The following is a 20,191-nucleotide window of genomic DNA, read 5'->3' on the forward strand; positions in this document are numbered from 1 at the left end:
ACAAGGGAGGAGAGGGAGAGGAAAACCAGCCCCAAGAAATCAAACAATATGTTCATCATTTTTCCAAGTACGAGAAATACCATACATCACTGTTATTATTAGTCTCAAAAAAACTGCTTTGCAATTTATTTTGGAAAAAAAGATGGAGCAGAGGAGTTAATATGGATATTTTTCGCAGGTTTATTGGTCTAAAATTAATTCTAGGAAGATTCAAGATAATATGTTAATTCTTTATAGAAAAATAGCTGGCTGAATTGCAACTGCATCTAGTCATGTTTTTAGTTAAGTAAAGAAGTCAAACCTACAGTCAAGTGCTGTTGTTGCCATCAGATAGGTGAGTGGTGAAAGGTCCATGGCCTGGATCTCCCCAGAGTGGAAATTAAACAGACACTCAGGGTCTTGAGTCTGCAAGGATTCAGAAAAATTGTAAGCATATCAAGTAAAAATTGGTAACGGCTGTAAAGGATGCACTGTTCACACAAAGTGTTCCCTTCTTCTGATGGACTTTTATCCTCATCAGTAGGAGGGATGCCAGTTCTGGAGAATGGAGATCCTGGCCACGTATCATAACTAATGCCAGCAAAAAGGACCCCAGGTTGGCACAGCATAATTGGTTAAAAATTAGCAGAACTCAAGATGGATACATCACTGGGCCCTGATGGCTGCATCCTGAGGCTGCAGAAAGGAGTGAGGGAGCAAATATGAAAATTGTGCCTTTGGGCTGGCGAGCAGCCAAAATAACACCTTGGTTCAAGAAGGATTAATCTGATAACTATAGACCAGTTAGTGCAACTTCGGTTGTGAGCAAACTCTTAGAATCCTTAATTCGAGATAAATTAGTAAACATTAGAAATGGGTGGGTTAATCAAAGACAGCCAGCACAGATTAGTTAAAGGCAAGTCGCGTTTGGCAAATTAAATAGGGTTTTTTCAAGAGGTGACCGAATTGAATGATAAAAGGAATACAGTAGATGTAGTGAATATAGATTTTCAGGTGTTTGATAAGGAGTCCCATAAGAGGTTTGTTAGAAAATTTCAAGCATATGGTATAAGAGGAAACATAGCAACGACGATAGAAAGTTGGTTGTCAGACAAGAAGAACTAAAGAGTTTGGATAAATGGATATTGCTTGGATTGAAGGGTTGGAAGTGGCGTATCCCAGGGGTCAGTGCTGAGTATATATGTTCTTGGTATCTATCGATGACTTGGACTTGGGCATAGGGACCACAAACATAAATACTGCTGATGGCATAAAGGTAGGGGGTTTGGCAAACAGTGAGAAAGACAGTGAGAGACCGTAGGAAGATATAGACAGATTAGTGGAATGGGCTGATAGGTGGCAGATGCATTTAATAACTGCAAGGTAGTGCATTTTTGGAGGAAAAACATGGAATATATTCAATGGGTGTGGATGAAAAGAGAGATCTAGGCATTCAATTACAGAATTCCCTGAAAGTGTGAATGCAGGTAGATTGTGTCATAAAAAGGCCAAAAGGATTTTGTGCTTTACAGATAGGGACATAGAGTACAAGAATAGAGAAGTAGTGATACATTTGTTCAAATTGCTGGTTAGGCCACAATTAATGTACAGTGTGCAGTTTTGGGTGTCCCATCATAGAAAGGACATTATAGCCATAGAGAGCGTACAGCGTAGATTCACCAGGATGATAAACCATAGTTATGAGGAGAGACTTGAGATACTGGGACTATTTTGACTGGAACAGAGAAGGCTAAGAGGACATTTAAGAGATTTTTAAATTATGAAGTGTTTTGATAGTGAATAGGGAAAGACTATTTCCTCTGATTGGGGAGTCAGTAACAAGGGATCATCAATTTAAAATAGTCACTGAGAGTGAGGAGGGTTGTTGGAGCATGGAATACTTTGCCACAGGGAGTGGTTGAGGCAGAGATTATTGCATCTTTTAAGGAAAAGTTGGTTAAATATTTGAAGCAGAGGAACATGCAGGGCTATGGGGAGAGAGTAGGGCAGTGGGATTAGTATTGGGTTGCTCTAGTAAAGAATCAGCACAGACACGATGGGCCTCCTTCTGTGTTGTAATTTGGCATATTTACGAGTAGCCTTGATGGATACAGCCACAACAACACTGAAGTAGCTTGACATCATCCAGGATAAAGCAAGCTACTTGATCGATGCCCCTGCCACTGGACTCAATATGGACCACTGGAACCCTGTAGCTGCAGTACATGCTATCTACATCATGCACTGGGTCAATATCCTGGAATTCCCTCCCTAGCGCCATTGTGGTAGAACCATCACCACAAGGATGGTAGGGGTTCAAGGAAATGGACCACTACTATCATCTCAGGACAACTAAGGATTGGCAATAAACGTGGCATTACCAGCGTCACATACATCCCGAGAACAAACAAATGAATTCCATAATTCTGTGAACAAGGCAAGATATTTAAACATTGTAAAAAATTTAACACACAGTGGAGGATTGAAGTAAGAGGCCAAAAGAAGCAGGAAATATAAAAAGGTGACCAGAAGAATGTGTGTAAGTGCATGATTTTCAGATAGAGATAGATAAAAGAGAAATAGCAGAGCACGAAAATGAGAAGAACGTAGAGAAAAAGATGGGAAGAAGGAAGTGAGAGATAGAGACCAGTGATAGAACAGTGAAGAGATTGTGGGTGAGGAGATGTTCACGTACATGGTGAGAGAGAAAAAGACAGAGATAAGGGATAGAGGGAAAAGGAGCAAAATACCACAGTAGATTCAGAACCTATTCTTATCTGCTTAATTAACCAAAACAGTTTCTTGCACTTACAATGTTTGAAAAAGAGAGATCAAGTTTCCAGATTCTACCATTGGCATCCTGTGGAAAAACAAAGTTGCTAATTTTACCTTATGTGGCTGCATTAATTTAGCAAACTCAAACATCAATGCCTTGAAATAAATGCTGCTGCACATTCTGGAGTTCCCAAAAATGCAAGGGCAGATTTTGCTCTGGAGTTGCACCAATTTCCTGACATAACTCTCGGAGACAGGAACAGAAAATCCGACAGAGACCCAATCCCCCAGCTCCCCACATTCCACCGCTACTTACAGGGTTTTCCCTCGGTTGTGACAGCAGGTGATGAAAGCGGCTGGCTAAATCTGGGAGGGAATATTCAAATGATGGGAAAGCATGGTACGCCATTCAAATGATGGGAAACCATGGTACGCCATTGATGCCACAGCAACGCTGGACGCTAAAAGGCCGGAGCCTGCCTGAAATGTTTACAATTCAGTGCCCTCCTCTTCAGTTGCCATGGAGACAGTCAATCATGCCCGGCTGCTGCTGCACCCAAGCCCGAGCCCTGCAGTAGCAATTTTCCTCCCTCCTCGAAGGAGTCTCCAGGAATTGAAGATTAACCTCCAGGACACTGCTGGGAGCAACCCAGGAGAAAAATCATTGGAGCATTTAAAAAAAAATTCTTTCAACAATTTTGTTTATTAGTTCTAAAAATGTTGGAGATGGGAAAGAAAAGGCTGTTTGACTGACAGTCATGAAGAGTCTGCTCGCTTTCCAATTGGCTGCGGGAAGGCGGTGCACCACGAGGATGAACACGTTGGGCGACCAATTGAGGGAGCGTGGTGGGGTGGGGGGAGTTGGAGAGAAGAGGTCGTGTGACAAAACCTCCAGCCAGAGTTGGCAACCCTAAAATAAGACTGATCGCAGAATATCGCCCAGGGATATTACAGTCTTGTCCCACCAAAATTGCAGCAGTTTTCCACCCAAGTGGAAACTCCCACCTGTCATCTTTAATTGCACATTTGCAACATGCAACTGAGGACTTCAAATCACTTTGAAATATCCTGACTATATCATTCATTAAAAAATTGCCTGAATTTAATCTCCAATTTTTTTTTGAATTCTTTTGGAAAAAGCAAAGCAACTGACAAATTCTCTCAGGACACTGTTCTACTTCAACTCAAATCTATTGACGCAGGCTGGGAAATTCTGAAATCTGCACATGTTCAGAATCCACTGGCATGGCTGGTAACTCCCTTCAAGTGTTATGGAGTAAAACAAATCCAGTCAAAGGCTTTTGAGACAGGCTGGGCCCTTGAAGCATAAACTTTAATAAAGGTGCTAACAGACATAAAAAGTCAATTCCATAGATTAATTTAGTCATTTTGTTGTTAAATATGTAATTGTTTGACATTTTTATTTTGTTTAAAATCTTATTTTATACATGATAAATTTTAGTTACTAAGAAAAATTGGACAATGTTTTTGTCAAACAGCATTTGGAGCGATACAATTGGTTCACCCTCTTTTTTTCCGTGGTAGGTTCCACTGATTGGTCACTGAGGATTGGTTGTTTCCATAAGTTAATAGTCTTTGAATGTCACTTGCCTGGTTTTTGATCAGTACATTTCCTACCTCTCCAGTTCTGATTCGCTGCTGTTTTATTTTGAGCCACTCAACTAAGTGTGATGCAGAGACTGTAAATGGTATCTTACGGGAACCATGTCCTTTCACTAGACTTTTAATATCAGTATATAAACCATCAGTTATAGTTGTTCAACATTACTATTTTTCTTACTGCCCTCATTATGGTTTCCCTGTGCATTGCACGGAAATAATTTTTTTTTAGAAATAAACTTCTTTTTGAAATACCTGAGCACACCAAATAAAGTTCGAGTCTTTGAACTTCACCATGAAATGGAGGTTAACGCCCCTTCCAACAACCAGTTCATTCATTGGTTCCATCTCCACCATACTATCCTCATCATAAGACTCTGCTGTGTCAATGGTCTCAAAGTCCCAGACCTGCAATCAATTGAAACAGTTCAGTTTGCATACAGCTGGGAATCCCACACCAAATCAGGGTGTAGCATTCATTTAACATTTTTCCACTTGAAGAGTGTTTGCCACTTTCAACACTTCTCGCCAATAATAAGTGGGGTGGTGCAGCAAATTGAAGCCTTGGCTCGTTCCGCATAGATTCACCGTTATTCCTGATACTGCATGTTCTTGATCTTAACTGTGCCGTCCCCAAACTGGCAAATGGAGGTCATAGAAGTCCGGACAAAGGGAGAAAAACTAGGGAAAGTCACCTATATATGTTAATGAGCACATAGAGAAAAACGCTCACATGCTTGGAGAGCAGGTGGCTATCATACTAGTGAGCTATATTCCGAGCTATTTCAAATTTCAAAAGTTGGTTCAGCACTTTCTTGGCCATTTCTGAAACTTACACGTACTAAAACTCCTGAGATACATGAATTTCTGACAATATATCACCTGCCCCGTTGTTACCCAAGAGGGTAGGTTTTTTTTATTCATTCATGGGATGTGGGTGTCACTGGCAAGGCCAGCATTCATTGCCCATCCCTACTTGCCTTTGAGAAGGTGGTGGTGAGCTGCCTTCTTAAACTGCTGCAGTCCATGTGGTGAAGGTTCTCCCACGGTGCTGTTAGGAAGGGAGTTCCAGGATTTCGACCCAACAACGATGAAGGAACGGCGATATATTTCCAAGTCGGGATGGTGTGTGACTTGGAGGGGAACGTGCAGGTGGTGTTGTTCCCATTTGCCTGCTGCCCTTGTCCTTCTAGGTGGTAGAGGTCGCGGGTTTGGGAGGTGCTGTTGAAGAAGCCTTGGCGAGTTGCTGCAGTGCATCCTGTAGATGGTACACAGTGCAGCCACGGTGCGCCGGTGGTGAAGGGAGTGAATGTTTAGGGTGGTGGATGGGGTGCCAATCAAGCGGGCTGCTTTGTCCTGGATGGTGTCGAGCTTCTTGAGTGTTGTTGGAATACTCTCCACTTGCCTGGATGAGTACAGCTCCATTACATTCCTGACTTGTAGATGGTGGAAGGGCTTTAGGGAGTCAAGAGGTGAGTCACTCGTCACAGAATACCCAGCCTCTGACCTGCTCTTGTAGGCACAGTATTTATGTGGCTGTTCCAGTTAAGTTTCTGGTCAATGATGACCCCCAGAATGTTGATGGGGGGAATTCGACGATGGTAATGCCATTGAATGTCAAGGGGAGATGGTTAGACTCTCTCTTGTTGGAGATGGTCATTGCCTGGCACTTGTCTGGCACGAATGTTAGTTGCCACTTATCAGCCCAAGCCTGGATGTTGTCCAGGTCTTGCTGCATGCAGGCACAGACTGCTTCATTATCTGAGGGGTTATGAATGGAACTGAACACTGTGCAGTCATCAGCGAACATCCCCATTTCTGACCTTATGATGGAGGGAAGGTCAATGATGAGCATAGAGTCATAGAGTCATAGAGTTATACAGCACGGATAGAGGCCCTTCGGCCCATCGTGTCCGCGCCGGCCATCAAGCCCAGTCTAATCTAATCCCATATTCCAGCATTTGGTCCGTAGCCTTGTATGCTATGGCATTTCAAGTGCTCATCCAAATGCTTCTTGAATGTTGTGAGGGTTCCTGCCTCCACAACCCTCTCAGTCAGTGAGTTCCAGACTCCAACCACCCTCTGGGTGAAAAAGTTCTTTCTCAAATCCCCTCTCAAATCCTGAAGATGGTTGGTCCTAGGACACTGCCCTGAGGAACTCTTGCATCAATGTGGGCTGAGATGATTGGCCTCCAACACCCACTACCATCTTTATTTGTGCTAGGTATGACTCCAGCCACTGGAGAATTTTCCCCCTGATTCCCATTGACTTCAATTTTACTAGGGCTCTTGGTGCCACACTCGGTCAAATGCTGCCTTGATGTCAAGGGCAGTCACTCTCATCTCACCTCTGGAATTGAACTCTTTTGTCCATGTTTGGACCAAGGCTGTAATGAGGTCTGGAGCCGAGCAGTCCTGGCTGAACCCAAACTGAGCATCGGTGAGCAGGTTATTGGTGAATAAGTGCCACTTGATAGCACTGAGCACAGAGAAATTATTTCCTCTGGTGGGGGAATCAAGAAGGAGGGGACATAATCTTAAAATTAGAGCCAGGCCATTTAGGAGTGAGATCAGGAAGCACTTTTTCACACATAGGGTAGTAGAAATCTGGAATTCTCTCCCCCAAAAGGTTATGAATGCTGGGATAATTACAGCTTTCAAGACTGCGGTTGATAGATTTTTGTAAGGTAAGGAGCTACAGCAGGTAAATGGAGTTGAGGTACAGATCAGCCATGATCTATTTGAATGGCAGAACAGGCTCCAAAGGCTGAATGGCCTACTCCTGTTCCTATGTTAACCAACTGGGATGGTGCCTACATACTTTCCAGTCAGGTAGAAGTAGAAAGGTCAGCAGAGATAAGCTATCAATAACCTACCATAAACCATTCAATCAAAAGCAAAACACTGCAGATGCTGGAAATCTGAAATAAAAACAGAAAATGCTGGAGAAGCTCAGCAAGTCAGACAGCATCTGTGGAGAAAGAAACAGAGTTAACGTTTCAGGTCGAAGACTTTTCATCAGAACTGCAAGTTCTGACGAAAGGTTCAGCATTTCTCCAGCATTTTCTCCAGGTCCAGCTTCTCCAGCATTTTCTATTTTTATACCATAAGCCATTGTTGAACAAGAATGGCATCATCCAATGCAGTAACAATGACCACTGTCCAATGTGCAGCCAGTTAAATGCCACTTACCATAATGTGTATACGATGCAAGTTAGTGAAACTATCGCGGAATATTTAGGTTAAACACATGACGAGAGGCAGCAAAAACAGTGTGGATTGACATCAAGGATAGTAAGAAAAGATTGGTGTTCTCACCGATCTCCTTGCTAGGACCAGAGAATGAAGAAGATTACCAAATTAATTCTTCATGTTATGCCTGCTCCACACACTGCAGGAGTGCAGCCATGCGCTGAGCATGCAAATGCAAATAAATCCTAACTGCAGACAGGGATGTATTGCACTGTTTCTAATCCTGTGCTGTATAACGTTCCAGAACCTGCACTGGTGCCACTATTTGTTTCAAGCTGAAGCTAAACTGAAACCAACAAACTACTTCACACTGACCACACAGAAACCCAACAAGAGCAAGCAGGTCCATGGACTTGCATGGTCAGCTTCAAGATCTCTGGAATAGATTAAAATGCAAGACCTCAGGGTATGATCTTAGGATTACGACCAGTCCCATGTGCTGACAGACAAGGTAAGTGAACGCATGGCTTGAAGGTTGGTGTAAGAGGGAAGGGTTCAGATTTCTCCGCATTAAGATCACTTCTGGGGAAGGAGGAAGCTGTTGAAGAGGGACGGACTTCACTTACACTGGATAAGTACCAATTTCCTTGCTGAGAGGGCAAATCGAGCACTAGGGGTGGATTTCAACTAGTACAGTGGAGAAGATCAATTAAAGGCTCTATTACAGAGAGAATAGTGGATATTGTAGCAAGAAAATAGGAGGCACCAAAGTCACAGCACACAGAAAGGAACGATGGAAGACACTACAAGTGTAGGTAGAGTAATAGCTAACTATGGAGTACAGTGTAGGGATCTGACTGTAAAGAAGGATGATGGCACTAAAGTGCATGCAGAGACTTAGTTATGCACGTCTGCCCAAAGTGCCTCACAGTGCAGAGAGAGGAGAGCAAGAAGAATGCTGTAGAGGTCAAAGAGAAGCACCTTTCTGAGATCTGGACCGAAGCCTCCACTTTGTGAGGATCAGAAGTCTCTGAGATCGGGCCTTCAGACTGCAGCAAAGCAACATCCTGAAGAGACGAGGGCTGCCATAGTCACTGCATGATCCCTTGCCACTGGGGATGGCTGGCACCTACACCCTTTCTGACCATGGAAACCCCATGCCATTAGTTGTAAGGAACAGACAAGAGGTGTCTTTGAAATGGTGGGAGGGTCAGCCAGTAATAAACTGTGAATGAGGACCTCAAGCTTCATTGGGAGATTAAAACTCAATCTTCAAAAGACAAACAGCGAGAAAAAGATCTGATACTCACTAGGGTTGTGCGTCCATAAAAGATTGCAGCCACAAAGGCCAACTTTGCTAGCTAGATCCAGAACCACCTGAAGCAGCAGACAGAGGCCTCAATGATACTAACTCACATTGACAAAGCTTGAGGACCATCATCCCGGCACAGGCCGACACTGACACCTTAGCAATGATCAACTCTTCCTCGGTGATTCAGCATTATTTGGGGCTCAAATATTTCCCATCGGTGCCAATTGGGGAATGCTGGAGAAACCAGCAAATGTGTAGCCAGTCTGGAGCATACTTCTTGTTGACAGCCAGCCCCTGGAGGGCCTGTGACTGGTATCAGTGGGCAACAATACAGCCCCAGCTTTCTCCATGCTGATGCTGTTGGACCAACTGGTGCCAGGAGATCAGCTATTACCAGTACCAAGCTGGTTCTTATCAATCCTTTGGCTGGATTTTGGCAATGGAGGACTGAATGATGTCAATGGCTTGTCAGAGAAGGACTGGAGTCTAGAGATGCCAGATGGTGTGGGATCAGACAGTGTTAAAGGTGCACAAGACTTGGAGCCTCTCAATGATATACATTTTGTCCCAGATCGCTCATAATCACTGCACTCAGTCCAAGCAGTATAGGTCGGAAGCCTGAGAGATCTCTCAGCTTGGTGCATTGTGCTTCAACAACAAGCAGTTCAGGCAGACAGCTATAATTAATGTTGAGCTATACTTAACGCAAAGCTCGAAAGCTGTAAGAAATTTAGAAAATTTGATGAGAGATTGAAGAGCTGTGCAGCCGGTATCGAGTTTGTGATATGGGAATAAAAAGTTACAATTCACAAAAAAGCAGAAGATGAGAAATGTTTTCCATTGTGGAAAGAAACATGAATTGAATTTTCACCAGCGTGTTTCTCCTTATAACCTGGGAGACATACAGAAAACCAGAGGGACTATGTTACATAGAATGTACAGCACAGAAACAGGCCAATTCATAGAATCATAGAAGGGTTACAGCACAGGAGGTGGCCATTCGGCCCATCGAGTCCACGCCGGCCCTATGCAAGAACAATCCAGCGAGTCCCACTCCCCCGCCCTATCCCCGTAGCCCTGCAATTATTTCCTTTCAAGTACTTATCCAGTTCCCTTTTGAAGGCCGTGATTAAATCTGCCTCCACCACCCCCTCGGGCAGTGCATTCCAGATCCTAACCACTCACTGTGTAAAAAAGTTTTTCCTTCTGTCACCTTTGCTTCTTTTGCCAATCACCTTAAATCAACGTCCTCTGGTTCTTGACCCTTAGAATCATAGAATCATAGAAGTTTACAACATGGAAACAGGCCCTTCGGCCCAACATGTCCATGTCGCCCAGTTTATACCACTACGCTAGTCCCAGTTGCCTGCACTTGGCCCATATCCCTCTATATCCATCTTACCCATGTAACTGTCCAAATGCTTTTTAAAAGACAAAATTGTACCCGCCTCTACCACTGCCTCTGGCAGCTCGTTCCAGACACTCACCACCCTTTGAGTGAAAAAATTGCCCCTCTGGACCCTTTTGTATCTCTCCCCTCTCACCTTAAATCTATGCCCCCTCGTTATAGACTCCCCTACCTTTGGGAAAAGATTTTGACTATCAACCTTATCTATGCCCCTCATTATTTTATAGACTTCTATAAGATCACCCCTCAACCTCCTACTCTCCAGGGAAAAAAGTCTCAGTCTATCCAACCTCTCCCTATAAGTCAAACCATCAAATCCCGGTAGCATCCTACTAAATCTTTTCTGCACTCTTTCTAGTTTAATAATATCCTTTCTATAATAGGGTGACCAGAACTGTACACAGTATTCCAAGTGTGGCCTAACTAATGTCTTGTACAACTTCAACAAGACATCCCAACTCCTGTATTCAATGTTCTGACCAATGAAACCAAGCATGCTGAATGCTTTCTTCACCACCCTATCCACCTGTGACTCCACTTTCAAGGAGCTATGAACCTGTACTCCTAGATCTCTTTGTTCTATAACTCTCCCCAACGCCCTACCATTAACGGAGTAGGTCCTGGCCCGATTTGATCGACCAAAATGCATCACCTCACATTTATCTAAATTAAACTCCATCTGCCATTCATCGGCCCACTGGTCCAATTTATCAAGATTCCGTTGCAATCCTAGATAACCTTCTTCACTGTCCATGATGCCACCAATCTTGGTGTCTTCTGCAAACTTACTAACCATGCCTCCTAAATTCTCATCCAAATCATTAATATAAATAACAAATAACAGCGGACCCAGCACCGATCCCTGAGGCACACCGCTGGTCACAGGCCTCCAGTTTGAAAAACAACCCTCTACAACCACCCTCTGTCTTCTGCCGTCAATCCAATTTTGTATCCAATTGGCTACCTCACCTTGGATCCCGTGAGATCTAACCTTATGTAACAACCTACCATGCGGTACCTTGTCAAAGGCTTTGCTAAAGTCCATGTAGACCACGTCTACTGCACAGCCCTCATCTATCTTCTTGGTTACCCCTTCAAAAAACTCAATCAAATTTGTGAGACATGATTTTCCTCTCACAAAACCATGCTGACTGTTCCTAATCAGTCCCTGCCTCTCCAAATGCCCGTAGATCCTGTCTCTCAGAATACCCTCTAACAACTTACCCACTACAGATGTCAGGCTCACCGGTCTGTAGTTCCCAGGCTTTTCCCTGCCGCCCTTCTTAAACAAAGGCACAACATTTGCTACCCTCCAATCTTCAGGCACCTCACCTGTAGCTGTCGATGATTCAAATATCTCTGCTAGGGGACCCGCAATTTCCTCCCTAACCTCCCATAACATCCTGGGATACATTTCATCAGGTCCCGGAGATTTATCTACCTTGATGCGCATTAAGACTTCCAGCACCTCCCTCTCTGTAATATGTACACTCCTCAAGACATCACTATTTATTTCCCCAAGTTCCCTAACATCCATGCCTTTCTCAACCGTAAATACCGATGCGAAATATTCATTTAGGATCTCACCCATCTCTTGTGGTTCCGCACATAGATGACCTTGTTGATCCTTAAGAGGCCCTACTCTCTCCCTAGTTACTCTTTTGCCCTTTATGTATTTGTAGAAGCTCTTTGGATTCACCTTTGCCTGATCTGCCAAAGCAATCTCATGTCCCCTTTTTGCCCTCCTGATTTCTCTCTTAACTCTACTCCGGCAATCTCTATACTCTTCAAGGGATCCACTTGATCCCAGCTGCCTATGCATGTCATATGCCTCCTTCTTCTTTCTGACGAGGGCCTCAATCTCCCGAGTCATCCAAGGTTCCCTACTTCTACCAGCCTTGCCCTTCACTTTATAAGGAATGTGCTTACCCTGAACCCTGGTTAACACACTTTTGAAGGCTTCCCACTTACCAGACGTCCCTTTGCCTGCCAACAGACTCTCCCAATCAACTTCTGAAAGTTCCTGTCTAATACCATCAAAATTGGCCTTTCCCCAATTTAGAATTTTAACTTTTGGGCCAGACCTATCATTCTCCATAGCTATCTTAAAACTAATGGAATTATGATCACTGGTCCCAAAGTGATCCCTCACTAACACTTCTGTCACCTGCCCTTCCTTATTTCCCAAGAGGAGGTCACGTTTTGCCCCCTCTCTAGTCGGGCCATCCACATACTGAATGAGAAATTCCTCTTGAATACACTCAACAAATTTCTCTCCATCCAAGCCCCTAATGCTATGGCTGTCCCAGTCAATGTTGGGAAAGTTAAAGTCCCCTACTATTACCACCCTATTTTTCTTGCAGCTGTCTGTAATCTCCTTACATATTTGCTCCTCAATTTCCCATTGACTATTTGGGGGTCTGTAGTACAATCCTATCAAAGTGATCTCTCCCTTCTTATTTTTCAGTTCTACCCATATCGACTCCGTGGGCGAACCCTCGGATATATCCTCTCTCACTACTGCCGTGATGTTCTCCCTAATCAAGAACGCAACTCCCCCTCCTCTCTTACCTCCTGCTCTATCTTTCCTATAGCATCTGTACCCTGGAACATTGAGCTGCCAGTCCTGCCCCTCCCTTAGCCATGTTTCAGTAATAGCTATAACATCCCAGTCCCATTTACCCATCCATGCCCTGAGTTCATCTGCCTTGCCCATCAGACTTCTTGCATTGAAATAAATGCAGTTTAATCTAGACTTCCCTTGGTCTTTGCCCTGCTTTCTCAGACCATCTGTCCGGTCATGTTTTGTACACTCTCCCTTACTGCCTTTTGTTTCTGTCACCACTCCCTTCCGCCAATGGGAACAGTTTCTCTCTATCTACTCTGTCTAGACCCTTCATGATGTTGAATAGCTCTATCAAATCTCCTTGCAACCTTCTCTGTTTCAAGGAGAACAACCCCAGCTTCTCCAGTCTATCCACTTAACTAAAGTCCTTCATCCTGGAATCATTCTAGTAAATCTCTTCTGCACCCTCTCTAAGGCCTTCACATCTTTCCTAACATGCGGTGCCCAGAACTGGACACAATACTCCAGTTGTGGCCGAACCAGTGTTTTATAAAGGTTCAACATGACTTCCATACTTTTGTACTCTATGCCTCTATTTATAAAGCCCAGATTCCTGTATGCTTTTTTAACCGCTTTCTCAACCTGCCCTGCCACCTTCAAAGATTTGTGCACATATACCCCCAGATCTCTCTGTTCCTGTACCCCTTTTAGAGTTGTGCCCTCTAGTTTATATTGCCTCTCCTCATTCTTCCTACTGAAATCTATCACTTTGCATTTTTCTGTGTTATATTTCATCTGCCATGTGTCCGCCCATGCCACCAGCCTGTCTATATCCTCTTGAAGTCTATCACTATCCTCCTCACTGTTTACTACCCTTCCAAGTTTTGTGTCATCTGCAAATTTTGAAATTGTGCCCTGTACACCCAAGTCCAAGTCATTAATATATATCAAGAAAAGCAGTGGTCCCAGCACCGACCCCTGGGGAACACCACTGTACACCTCCCTCCAGTCCGAAAAACAACCGCTCACCACTACTCTCTGTTTCCTGTCACTTAGCCAATTCTGTATCCATCTTGCTACTGCCCCTTTATTCCATGGGCCGCAATCTTGATGATAAGCCTACCATGCGGCACTTTACCAAACGCCTTTTCAAAGTCCATCTACACCACATCAATTGCATTGCCCTCATCTACTCTCTGTTACCTCATCAAAAAACTCTTTCATTTTAGTTAAACATGATTTTCCTTTAACAATTCTGTGCTGGCTTTCCCTAATCAATCCACACTCGTCCAAGTGACTGTTAATTCTGTCCCAGATTATCGTTTCTAAAAGTTTCCCACCACTGAGGTTAAACTGAGTGGCCTATAATTTCTGGGTTTATCCTTACACCCTTTTTTGAACAAGGGTGTAACATTTGCAATTCTCCAGTCGTCTGGCACCACCCCCTTATCTACGGATGTTTGAAAGATTATGGCCAGTACCTCCGCAATTTCCACTCTTACTTCCCTCAGCAACCTAGGATGCATCCCATCCGGACCGGGTGACTTATCTCATTTGGTCCAACAGGGCTATGCTGGCGTTTATGTTCCACACGAGCCTCCTCCCACCCCTCTTCATCTAACTCTAACAGTATATCCTTCTATTCCTTTCTCCCTGATGTTCCCAATATCAATTCATTATATCTGAAAGATATGGTATCCCTTGTGATTTTTCTAAACAGCACAATACCGATATCAGTTTATTGTAGTGGTGTGTGGGGAATGAAAAGGAATAAAACAGACTTCATGCTGACCTGGGCGCAGGTCTCTCTGCTGGTAGTTCATACTGCAGTTAAATTTGTTCAGCCACTGAGTGTAATTACTCACCCGCACACACCCATCAGCTCCAACAGTGATAAGTTCTCCTTCATCCAGCACAAACTGATTTATAGACCCATGATGACAGGTCTTGCCATCCCTTCTGCACAGTTCCACCTTGATAAGACCACCATCCCACAACAGCATATTGCCCCATTCAGAACCAGATACTACCTGCAAGAAAACAGCACATTCTCAGACACAAGTAAAATTAGATAGAATCATTCAGTGGAACGGACAAATGTTGTCATGGCCAACACTTACCTCTCAACCAACATTACTAAAAATAAGATTAACTGGTCATTCATTTCACTTGCTGTGCATAAATTGGCTGCCACATTCACCTACAAAACAACAATGACTGCACTTCAAAAGTATTTCATTGGCTGTGAAGAGTTTTGGGACATATGAAAGGCACTATATAAATGCAAGCTCTTTCTTTCTTGCCTCAATTTAGTTTCAACCATTTTTCTTTGATGTGGAGATGCCGGTGATGGACTGGGGTGGACAAATGTAAGGAATCTTACAACACCAGGTTATAGTCCAACAAATTTATTTTAAAATCAATTTTAAAATAAATTTGTTGGACTATAACCTGGTGTTGTAAGATTCCTTACATTTTTCTTTGTGTAACGATTGATTGCCACTCAGGTCTGCTGATGTCGTACGGTAGGACTAGATCACAAACAAACCTCAGGAGGCTTGAGCCTTCATCACTGTACTTGTGTCCGGCCTGAGAATGGTGAATTTTCCCGAGTGCAGTGCAGGAGAATTCACCATTCTCAAGCCGGACACAAGTACAGAGGTATTGAGACGGATCTCTTGAAAAACAATTCCCAGGATTCAACGTGTGGATTGGGATCTCATACATCAGATAGATTTATCTGGAGAACAACTGGGATGCATCTCATTGATGGTTCAGTCAGATGTTCACTGTTGTCATGGTAGCGGTCTGCCAAAGTGGGGCTGAACCTGTTACCCAGTCTCGTGCTGTGTCCATGGAGGCGACGGGTGAGTTTGAACGTAAAGCAGCATTTTGACTTGAAATGCGTCAAGCACTCTGTGTTTTGTTTCAAATTTCCAGTGAGCAGCCTAGTAATCACGGAGCAGGAGCCTTCCTGGACCACCACCCAGAGCAACTGAACGTAGGGCATGACCAGAATATGTACACAGGGAGCACTGGAAAGTTCATGGACGGAAAAACTCCTCAGTCCACCAGGTCAGTCCCAAAAACCAACAGCTCTCAATTGCTGGTTCCAGTGCTCATTGATATTGCAAACCAGTCCTCTCCTCTTCGTAACAGGACAGGATATAAGGAAAGGCTTCTTGTCTGATAAGCAATCCTACTCTTACTTTCAGCCTCCAACCTATCTCTCCCTCTCTCCCAATCACAACCTCCATTTGAAATATTGAGACACATTATAAGGTGCTGCATAAATGGAGGTCTTTCCTTCTAAGTGCCTGTGACAACCATATAATTGATAGCAAAAAATGATCAATCATTTGTAAAAAAGTAGCACTAACATATCTTGTAAATACATCCTTCACAAGCCTCCTCTTCCTTGCATCCTCATATCTTATGCATATCTCCCACACATTCCTCCCCTTCTCTGAGTCCGATCTTTTATCTATCTCCTACAAGCTTTTCCTCTACCTGCATCCTCACTGTGTTCAAATTAAGACAAATAGGACCATCTCCTGCTCTAATTTATTGTCTCCCAAGATCTCAAAACTTAGGAGCTCCTCAGTGCTCTCTTCCTCTAACAATTTACCGGCTTTTAAATTCCATCACCTGACACCTATTTCATGATTTATCTAATCTTCTGTTCTGCTCAACCCCCATCCTAGCTTCCAATATAGATCTTGACCCTTCACCCAGGTTTCTCTAAAGAGGATGTTATAAGATACTGACAGTTCAAATACATCTTACCCGACTAATAAATGCAGGAATTACTGAGTCCCTCATTTTGGTCATAATTCCCTTGCAAACTGTTTCTACCAGAGAATGCAGGCAAAAATTTATATTTATATTCGGGAAATTTTGTGTTGCAGTTTGTGCGAAATAAGAATAATTCCAAAATGCAAAGGATATTTTTAATTAAAATGATAGAAGGTAGTCTAAATTTTACTTCCCAAACATATTTCTCCTTGAATGACTGAATATTTTATCTTCCTTATTAACACAGCGGTCGAAAATTGCTGACTGTACCTTTCCATCTGGCAACTCAACATAACCCTCAATGTCTGTCAGCGTAGTTTTGCCAAACCTGCCAAGTTGACCTTGCAGTTTCAGCCCTGTGAAGGTCTCCACCATCTTCCAAAACCTGCAGTGATTAAGAAAACAAACAATGAGGTGTGAATCTCCACAGTTTCCACGCTTTACAAAGTGCTGATGTGCCTTATTGTAAAGTCATAACACTATATACCAGTATGTACTTTTACTGGGTAATGTTTGGAGACAAACACATCCGACCGCACCTTTGCTCTTTTTGTTAACTGTAAGTCTATGTTAGGAACAATGCAAGTCTACTTCTCAGTATTCCTATACAGTGCCAGAACAGAAAGTGACTGTCAACTGTAGGATAAAAGTAATCAGAAAACCCAGTTTACTTTATATATAAAACAAGGCACCACTGAATTGCCAGTGATGAGTTGCAACCCTACAGCTCTTTGCTTAGCATGTATCTTTGCAGGAAGTATGTCCAACTGCAGCTACTGGCGAACCACATTTCGGAGCTGGAGCAGCGGGTGGATTCGCTGTGGAGCATCCGTGATGCTGAGACTATCGTGGATAGCACGTTTAGTGAGGTGGTCACACCGTAGGTAAAGAAATACGCAGGCAGAAAGGAAATGGGTGACCGCCAGGCAGAGTAAAAGGACTAGGCAGGTAGAGCAGGAGTCCCCTGGGGCCATCACCCACTCAAACAGATATACCGCTTTGGATACTGTTGGGGGAGATGGCTTATCAGGGGAAAGCAGCAAGAGCCAAGTTCGTGGCACCACGGGTGGCTCTGCTGCACAGGAGGAGAGGAAGAAGAGTGGCAGGGCTATAGTGATAGGGGATTCAATTGTAAGGGGAACAGATAGGCGTTTCTGCGGCCGCAAACGTGACTCCAGGATGGTATGTTGCCTCCCTGGTGCTAGGGTCAAGGATGTCACGGAGCAGCTGCAGGACATTCTGGAGGTGGAGGGTGAACAACCATTAGTCATGGTCCATATCGGTACCAACGACATAGGTAAAAAAAGGGATGAGGTCCTGCAAGGTGAATTTAAGGAGTTAGGAGATAAATTAAAAATCAGGACTTCAAAGGTAGTGATTTCAGGATTACTACCAGTGCCACGTGCTAGTGAGTATAGGAACAGGAGAATAGACCGGATGAATGCGTGGCTGCAGGGATGGTGTAGGAGGGAGAGATTTAGATTCCTGGGACATTGGGACCGGTTCTGGGGAAGGTGGGACCTGTACAAGCGGGACGGGTTACACCGGAGCAGGACCGGGACCAATGTCCTCGCGGGGGTGTTTGCTAGTGCTGTTGGGGAAGGTTTGAACTAGAATGGCAGGGGGATGGGAGCCTGAGCGGGGAGACAGAAGGGAGTAAAGTTGAGAACAGCAAGAGAGGGGAAGACCCAGGGGAAATTTACAATACAAATAGTACAAACAGTTGTTCAAGAACAAGTGAAAGGGAAAAACGTAAAGCAGCAGAAAGAAAGTGTACTTTAGGCACAATAGATAAAGTGAAAACTACAAGGCGTAAGGCGATTAACCCAGCATCAAAGCTGAAGGTCAGGCTAGGGTCTGTGGCCCAACTAAGAGTTCTATATACAAATGCATGGAGTATAAGGAATAAATTAAATGAACTACAAGTTCAAATTCAAATTGGAGGGTAGGACATGATTGCTATTACTGAGACATGGCTGCAGGATGGTCAGGATTGGGAACTAATTATACTGGGTTATAAGGTCTACAGGAGAGATAGGGAAAATGGAAGAGGGGGAGGAGTAGCCTTAGTGATTAGAGATGAAATCACTTCAGTGATAAAGGGGGATATAACGAGAGGTAAGCAGCCAACAGAGACCTTATGGGTTGAATTAAGAACTAGGAAAGGATCTAAGACTATAGTGGGAGTTGTGTTAAGACCCCTGGCAGCAGCTCTGAAGTGCTGGATCGTATAAATGCAGAGATTAGACAAGCGTGTAAGAAAGGCATAGTGGTCTTAATGGGGGACTTTAACCTTCACATAGATTGGGAAAAGCAGACGAGCAACTGTCAGAAAGGTAGTGAATTTCTTGAGTGTGTCCGGGATAGTTTTCTACAGCAGTATGTCCTAGAGGCAGCAAGGGGGCAAGCCATACTAGATTTAATAATGAGTAATGAACCAGATTTAGTTAACGGCTTAACTGTGCGTGAACATCTATCCAAAAGCCATCATAACATGATCGAGTTCAATGTAGTGTTTGAAAGGGAAAAAAGTAATCAGCTGCTAAGATTCTAGACTTGGGTAAGGCCGACTTCAATGGGATGAGACAGAGACTGTCCACAGTAAACTCGGCAAATCTGTTAATGGGTAAAACGACTGATGATCAGTGGGAAATGTTTAAAGAAACATTTAACGTGATACAGAATCGGTTTATACTCCTGAGGGACAAGAACTCTACTTGCCAAAAAAAACAGCCATGGACAACTAAAGAGGTAAGGGACAGTATAAGACATAAGGAAAGGGCACACAAAAAGGCAAAAAATGGCACAGATCCTGGCGAATGGGAAAGATACAAAGATCAACAAAGGGTCACAAAACAGATAGTAAGAGCTACAAAAAGAGTACGAAAAGAAACTTGCAAGGGATATCAAAACCAATACGAAGAACTTTTATAGTTACATTAGGAAAAAGAGGGTGGTCAGGAGCAGTGTTGGCCCCTTAAAAACTGAAAGTGGGGATATTGTCATTGACAATGGGGAAATGGCGGACATTTGCGTCAGTATTTACAGTAGCAAAAGAGGATAGCATGCCGGAAATCCCAAGAAAACTAATATTGAATCGGGGACAGGGACTCGATAAAATTAACATAAGTAAAGCAACAGTAACGAAGAAAATAACAGCACTAAAGAGTGACAAATCCCCAGGACCAGATGGTTTCCATCCCAGGGTTTTAAAGGAAGTAGGTGAGCACATTGCAGATGCCCTAACTATAATCTTTCAAAGTTCTCCAGATTCAGGAACTGTCCCTCCAGATTGGAAAATTGCACATGTCACTCCGCTTTTTAAGAAAGGAGAGAGAGGGAAACCAGGGAATTATAGACCAGTTAGCCTAACATCTGTTGTATCTGGAGTCTATAATTAAGGATAGGGTGAATGAAAACCTCGAGAATTTTCAGTTAATCAGAGAGAGCCAACATGGATTTGTGAAAGGTAGGTCGTGCCTGACAAACCTGATGGAATTTTTTGAAGAGGTGATTAAAGTAGTGGATAGGGGAATGTCAATGA

The 20,191-nt window shown here is 43.6% G+C and overlaps 1 protein-coding gene across 1 annotated transcript in view; it reads right to left on the reverse strand.

Annotated features, from left to right (window-relative positions):
- The window catches only part of LOC137327067 (cilia- and flagella-associated protein 44), a 216,166-nt gene that overhangs the window by 171,776 nt on the left and 24,199 nt on the right, over nucleotides 1-20,191 (reverse strand). Inside the window, exons 7-11 of the mRNA XM_067992476.1 lie at nucleotides 16,918-17,032; nucleotides 14,718-14,882; nucleotides 4,630-4,782; nucleotides 2,792-2,839; nucleotides 306-405 (exon numbers count right to left, since the gene is read on the reverse strand). Of these exons, the coding sequence (XP_067848577.1) occupies nucleotides 306-405; nucleotides 2,792-2,839; nucleotides 4,630-4,782; nucleotides 14,718-14,882; nucleotides 16,918-17,032 (581 nt within the window). The remainder of the gene's footprint in view (nucleotides 1-305; nucleotides 406-2,791; nucleotides 2,840-4,629; nucleotides 4,783-14,717; nucleotides 14,883-16,917; nucleotides 17,033-20,191) is intronic.

The sequence above is a fragment of the Heptranchias perlo genome, chromosome 11 (assembly GCF_035084215.1).
Source record: "Heptranchias perlo isolate sHepPer1 chromosome 11, sHepPer1.hap1, whole genome shotgun sequence".
NCBI classification, from domain to species: domain Eukaryota; kingdom Metazoa; phylum Chordata; class Chondrichthyes; order Hexanchiformes; family Hexanchidae; genus Heptranchias; species Heptranchias perlo.